Below are 7165 nucleotides of genomic sequence, written 5' to 3'. Positions count from 1 at the left end.
TTTGGGAAAAATTATAATAAGCGCCCATTCCTCTCCTAAATTTGACCTAAGCGCCCCGGACGCTAATTCGAGGATTTACGGTAGCCGGCAACCGTACCTGGAACATGATGGAGGATTTCGTCCTGAAGGGAGGGGGGGGGGGGGGTGGGGGCGCTACTCCCAGGATATGATAAGCTATATAGGTATGTGCGTATCAAGTGCCGCTGTGAAGGGTATGGTTTTCAGGCAGTTTAGTCTGGGATAGGGTATAGAAATCAGACAGTTTTGGTCTAGAATAGGGTATAATTTTCCTGGAAAGTGGACATTGTATAAATAATTTAGTCTAGAACAGGATTCTTTGCCCGGGGTTCTGTAATAAAAATTGAAACTTTCACAGTGTGGCGTCCGAAAACGAAGAGTTTTCTTTCCTTAGTGGAAAGAAAAAGAGATCCCCCACAATGAATTCTCCACAATGAATAAAATCAAAACCCAAACAAAGAATTAATCCTCTTGCCAGCCACAATTTGAAAATAGGTCAAGTATATTGATAATAACGCTTCCTCTCCTTGTACAGTTCGCAAATTCCAAATTAAATATTTGCGTTAATAATTACGTTTGGATATTATTACCATCAGTTTACTATCAGTTCAAATCGGATAATGTGACAGAGTTCGTTTTGGCGAAGGTAGGCTAAGGTCTATAAATTCAGTACGTTGTTTTATTTACAAGCCAAGTGTAAACTGCGCTGGATCAGTTTTGGCATAATCTCTGATTCGGTGATTGTTATTCTATCAGATGATGGGAAAACATGCGCTGCTTTTCGCCCTCTTTACAGCATTATCGGTAATTCTATGTTCGGCCGCTCTGACCTCGGAGAGTGCTGCTGACTGTGCGGAACATTTCAACTCTATTTACAAGGTAAAAAAAAACCCAAAATTTTAAAACAACATATCTTTGTTATCTTCTATTTTCTCAATACAATTTTCATGATATGACAGGGAAAGCATTGGAGCTCCCTGGTAAAGTTCCTCTGAAACAATATTCCATAGGGGTAGGGTCGAGTGGCGGAGATAGGTGCGCGAGGATAGGGAGGGAGGGGTGTCGTAGCCCGTAAATCATGGGTAATAAATAAACACAAAACTTCCCTGCTAGCAGAGGCTCTTTTCCTGGTGTTCGCTGACGGAAGAACACCAGGAAAAGAGTCTTTGCTAGCAGGAAAAACCAAACTTAACCCAGTTACAAATTGCTAGCCTGAATACCTACGCTAGTACATTGTATTGTCTTAAGGACATTGAACAAGGTAATCGCACTTGACTAGTATTGACGTTAAAAGTACAGCGGAACAAATACACGCCAAACGACGGTTCTGGCAAACGAGATTTCGCTAGCCAATACGTTTTGAATAACAGTGTATTTCTGTACAAACTTCTGTCAGGAACTGATGTACAGTCTTTTACAAGCAATGGTTTCCAAAGCTATTTTTTTCGATATTTTTGGTTATAGCAGAATGAAGATCTAAACTATATTCAGCTGGATAGACCACTATTTCAAGAGCAGGTTTGTTATTACAATTTAGTCATAGGTCGTTGTAGCATGTGACTGCAGGCAGTCGGTTTTTCTCTCGAAATTCCGCAGGGGTTATGAGGCCAGACGCTTTCGTAAGTCTTGAGGGAATGGGACGAGACATGGGCACGTTTCGCCTCATTCCCTACTCGGTCATACCGTCCTTTTGCGTTCGCAATGCCTAAACCCGGGATGGGGGGCAAGGGGGAGGGGGGGGGACGGGGGGCTGGTTAAACACTCGTCTAATTGACTCTCAGATAAAACACCAGTTGCCACCAGCTATTGGAGTATAAGGCGTGAACTGAATGAGGAGGAAAACCCGAAAGAGGCCTGACTGGAACCGACCACGTGAAAGACATGTGATCTCCCTCTTTGTATGCCCATGAGCGTGTGGGAGACGAGCACGTGACAAACCCCAAAAAGAGTCTTAAAGAAGACTAGCAAACTAGAAATGCCGGCTGGTCTCGGATATATTGTTGATGACGATGTCGATGATGTATACCGATGTCGACAACGAATACTACTAATGGCAACATAGATACAATCTTATGATAATAACATAATTTATACCGTTCCATAGAGAATACAGCCAATCAGAATACAGGAAAGCCGTTGCATATTCGACAGTATTACATCCAACCTTTCCATCATGCTCCGCGCGTATGTCACATTGATTGTGGTGGTCACTGTATTTTCTATGGCACGGTATAAAATAGTTATACAACGCTTTCTCATGGTATACCATGGAACATCCCACTTGTCACTTGTATTATCTTCATATACACACTCTTCCTCGTGTGTATACTGAGAAAATACAAGTGGCCTGTGGGATATTCTATGGCGGTATACCACGAGAGAGCGTTGCATAATTAGTATCAGGAGCCATAATCGGGGACGGAGACCGTAAGCGCGCGCCATTTCTAGTATTGGGGCTTTCCCTATGATATGGGACAATTTTTTTATTTTTAGAACAAATTGCGCCATCCCATGCGGCACACGCGCGTACATGCTGCGAGGATTTTTCCGGATGTAGCGCGGGGAAATGGCGACCGAAATTCCCGAAATGTTTGATGCTTTTGGCCCACAACTCAATAGTTTCATGTCTGTTGAAATTTTGCTTCAGTGTTTTCGTCGTAAGCTGCTCCAGTTTGAGTGAAGTAAGACAGTGTCAAATTTAGTTATGTGCCGCTTTCTATCACTGACCAAGTTGTGTTCCGCAGCTTCTTTTACAAGGGCTCCACATTACTCCACTCTAAGTTTCACATATGTTGAAGATTAGCAGCTTTTCCAAAACACAGCAAAACACTAGTTGGATATCTTTGGATATAGCAGCGTTTCAGGACTTCAAAGTTTCCCTCCTCTTTCCACACGCTTGCGAGGATTTCACAGAGTCTATTTCGACCGAACAGTAAAACAATAAATAATTGCAAGTTTGAGTTTCGCCTGAATTGTAAGCAACGCTTGATGTTTTATCAAGGCCCAATAAGCGACAATAAAGTTTGTCTGAAGATGCTGCTCAGTTTTGTTTGTGTAAAAATCCAATAAATTGACTGTTGTCGATGAATAAGAGCGCCCGCCGATGCGTGTTTTGTACAGTAAAACATGCGGCGTCGACAAAATCTGGATCGGACCGGACCGGATCACGGATCGGATCACGGACCGGATCACGGAATGGATCACGGATCGGATCACGGATGGGATCACGGATCGGATCACGGATCGGATCACAGAAAAAAAAACAAAGTTTTAAAGAAAAAAAATCAAATCGTTTATAAGATAATAATAAATAAAAAATAAAAGTGGAAAACTAAAATATGTTAAATGAAAATAAGAATCTCGAATTTGACGCAATGACATGTTAATTACAGAGAATGACGAGAGGTCATTTAAAAAGCCACATAAGCGCCTAATTTACGACGAATTTAAATTGTAACGAACAGACAGATGTAGTTATATTTGAACGCTAGTTGGCTCGAAGCTTGCGTGAACCTCCCATTCTCGTTTTTGAAATTGTTGTTAGTATCAGATCAGTAGCTAATTCTCGGTTACTTTTTCGTGTTAGATGTGAGCGTTACAGTTAGCGTTACATTTAATGAGAAAACTTACGTACGAAAGCTTAAGGACATGACTTGCTTTAAAGAAGCTACGTCACGATTTGTGCATCTTGAAAAAACTAGCCTAGTTTTTCAAGTTCGTCATTTGCAGTCTTCGTTAATCTTTGCCATCCTTAACGATCCTCATTCCGTTTTGATTTGTTCTTGCCTCTTAAGGGTTTTCTATCCTAGAACACGATCATTTTAAGGTTTTATTCTATTTGAAGGCAACTCTTTACGACCCTAAAAATGACTCTAAAAATCGTGACGTTGCTCCTAAAATGTTGTTTATTCTCGGGTTGCGTTATCGTTCACACTATCGATGTTATTCCTATAATTTTTTGTAAAACAGCTATATTTCCTTGAAATACAAACGTTTTGTTTCGTTTTATTCCAGTGCGAAATATCGTATTCCAACCTCACATCTTGTAAAAGTATAGACTTGTCTCAAAAACGGAAATTGTTTGAAATCATCAGGTGTTTAATTTTTTAGTGTTTTTAGTTTTGGGTTTCTATTCATACGTTCGTCCTATTATTACCATGCTGAATCATTTATCTGAACTGCGGAGAAAGATATGAAGACATGATTGATCATCGCAATCAAAACCCAACAGCCTGAAAAAAAATTCATCTGTGACCAGCTCCCAGTTGGCTTGATATTATAAAAGAATAAAGAAATATCACACCTGAATTAAATAAAACGTTCAGCTCACAGTAGTCACTCTAGTGTAATTTGCTCAACAAAAAATTGAATTTGAATCTTGAATTTTTTTTCCTTGATCCGATCCGTGATCCCATCCGTGATCCGGTCCGATCCTGGTTTTGTCGACGCCGGTAAAACATGACAAATTGGCTCCACTTTCGAGTGAAAACGTACATCGAACTCATGTATCTCTAGTTTATAAATATGTTTAAGGTTGATAAATGTTTTAGAACATATTAAAAGCTTAGCCGAAAATATGTGAATACAGCAGAAATAATCAGCTTTCTTTAATCAACTCGAATAGTCGCGGTACTCGAATAAAGATTTCGATCGGATTTTGTTGGTTGAGTTATCAAAACTCCTTGTCTATTTTATTTTCGCAGTGTAAAATTTCACTATGTTAAAGAAACACTCATGATGTTAGTAGCCTTTTGCAATTGGTGTTGGTGAAAATTGTAGCAGCATCTCGGCACAAAGGACAGTGAAAAAAATCTTTGTCAAGATTTGTTGACAATTGAAAACACCGACTCGGACTTGAAAGCGCTGCACTATGCAAATGAGCTACTTGTACGCGTCAGACTTTCCTTTCAAAAACTTTTGCAAACTCGCCAAACAAACAGAGACAATAACAAACTATCAAAACAGGGTTTGGTTATGATTAAGCATTGTTTGGGAAACTCACAAATTAACTCGATACCAGTGTAAAGAGTTTTCTTACATAACTTTTCTTTATAGAACAAGCGCAAAAGCTTACGCGTACAACTAGCGCGAGCACTCATTCACAGCGCGAAATCGAAGTCATGTTTTCGACCCTGAAAAACTCACCTTTTCCATTAGCTCAGAGCATAAAACTACATATAAGAGCCCTGGTTCTTATTCCCTACCTTATTCCCTGCCATCGCTGTGAAAAATCTGCAAGAGAATCTCGCAACTCTCACCATTTGGTCATGCAACGTGAAAACATCCACGCGAGAGCCCCCGACATGTGCGTGGATCCGCGCGGATATATGACGTCAGGATGGCGCAATTTGCTCTAAAAATAGAAAAATTGTCCCATATCATAGGTGCGCGCGGATCCCAAAACTTACGGTCTCCGTTCCCGATTATGGCTCCTGTTAGTATGTAATGGTTACGTACATAACGCCGAGATTCAATTAATGTGTCCAACAATACCAGCTTTACTTGCTTTCTCTCTTTTGGCGTTGCAGCAATGGACGTATGACACACACTATGATTATTTTGGTGAGTTTAGAAATAAACAACTATATTACTGCAGGTGTACGTTAGGGATAAGCACAGGAGGTTATGAAAAGTCGTGAAAAACTGCAGCAGAAAGGTACATTGCAATTAGTATTAATACAAACCATCAGCAAACAAATATCCTTGCTACACCTTTGAAAGGTGCTTCATCACGGTTTACGCATCTTGAAAAGTTTAGCCTAGATTTTTCAAGCTCGTCGTTTGCAATCCGTATTAATCTTCTCCATCCTTAACCATCCTTGTTTCTTTATGGTTTATTATTATCTCTTTGGTGTTTTTCTATCTTAGTAAACTATTATTTTCAGGGTCTCTGTAAAACGCGGATGCGGACGGCGGATGCGGACGAAGAAAATAAATAGATAAACAAAAAAGACATGTCGAAATATCCCCGGAAACTCGTCGGAAAATGTTCGGAATTTTTCGAAAATAACTCTGTATCGTTTGTATTTCGTTAATAAAAATGAAAATTATTAACCTCCCAGGCAGCACTTCGGCTTTTTTGAAGATTGGTGCACCAATCAAATGTAATACGTGTTGTCATTTCTCCCTGTCAAATGCACTAATCTCGAATTTCACTTCTAGCTCCCGCTATCAGAAGATCTGTATTATCGGTGTGCAAAATTTGTTCTGTTCTGTTCTGTATTTATCTGTATTTCGGTTCGTGATTGTGTTAAATAGACAAGAGAAGTTACTCCGATGTAGTATCTGGAAGTGGTAAGTTTATCTTTGCGGTATCTGCCCGGTATCTGTTTGGTGTTTACTGCGCGCGATTTTACCTAAACCACGTGCAATCGTTTATCTCTCTCAGAGTCATCGGACTCCGAGTCAGAGTTGCTGTGCAGGAGGGCTATCTTTAAAACGAGGAATGGGGAATCGGGGAATGGGAATGGGGAACGGGGAACGGGGAACGGGGAATCTTTAAAAGCGGGAATCTTTAAAATGGGGAATCTTTAAAAGCGGGAATCTCTAAAATGGGGAATCTTTAAAAGCGAGAATCTCTGGGAATTATTATTCATTGTAATTATATCGCACGCTAAAGCATATATGTTTAGCGGGCTACTTAAGCGGTTCAAATCTCGATTCTTACTCTTTGAGATCTGCTACACCGACCGAAGAATTGATCCGCCTGAAGAATTGAACTCCGGACTGTGACGTTTTTAAATCGAGTTTCGCAGCGATAGATATTTGTCCTAGCGTTATCAAGAACTACTGGAAAGACATGCTACTTAACGACAAAAATATGGCACGCACAATGGGTTCTTGGTTTTGTGATAGACTACGCTTGAATTGGCGGCCGAGAGAGCTGTAATGTTTGTTAAAAAGGTGATGTACTTCATGGAAATTGGCTATCTGAACAGTATTAGAAAAAGTACTATTGTAATGTTTATGATTTTCTCACGCTTTTGTGGCAAACTCAGTGACAGATGTTTCTGTTGGTTTCCGGCCAGCATGGCGTCTCCATACAAATCTCTTTAAATGTGGTAAAAAGTTTAAGTGTAAAATGGGGTTGACTAGCCTACACGACTTCTACGGTTCGTGACATTTGTACATTTGCCGTTCTCTGTTC

The 7165-nt window shown here is 40.2% G+C and overlaps 1 protein-coding gene across 2 annotated transcripts in view; it reads left to right on the top strand.

Moving 5' to 3' along the window:
* The first annotated feature begins 597 nt into the window (after window positions 1–597).
* LOC110052306 (soma ferritin-like) overlaps window positions 598–7165 on the top strand; it is a 19587-nt gene continuing 13019 nt past the window's right edge. The window contains exons 1-4 of one of the 2 annotated variants that reach the window (XM_089294958.1): window positions 598–664; window positions 775–897; window positions 1483–1536; window positions 5547–5580. In XM_089294958.1, the coding sequence (XP_089151084.1) occupies window positions 775–897; window positions 1483–1536; window positions 5547–5580 (211 nt within the window). In that variant the 5' untranslated portion in view covers window positions 598–664. The other variant, XM_089294959.1, reaches the window with a different exon arrangement.

Source organism: Orbicella faveolata, unplaced genomic scaffold (assembly GCF_042242905.1).
Source record: "Orbicella faveolata isolate gen_17 unplaced genomic scaffold, um_ofav_v1 contig_25, whole genome shotgun sequence".
NCBI classification, from domain to species: Eukaryota; Metazoa; Cnidaria; class Anthozoa; order Scleractinia; family Merulinidae; genus Orbicella; species Orbicella faveolata.
The sequence above is the reverse complement of the archived record's forward strand: the minus strand, read 5'-3'. Positions and strand labels throughout refer to the sequence as shown.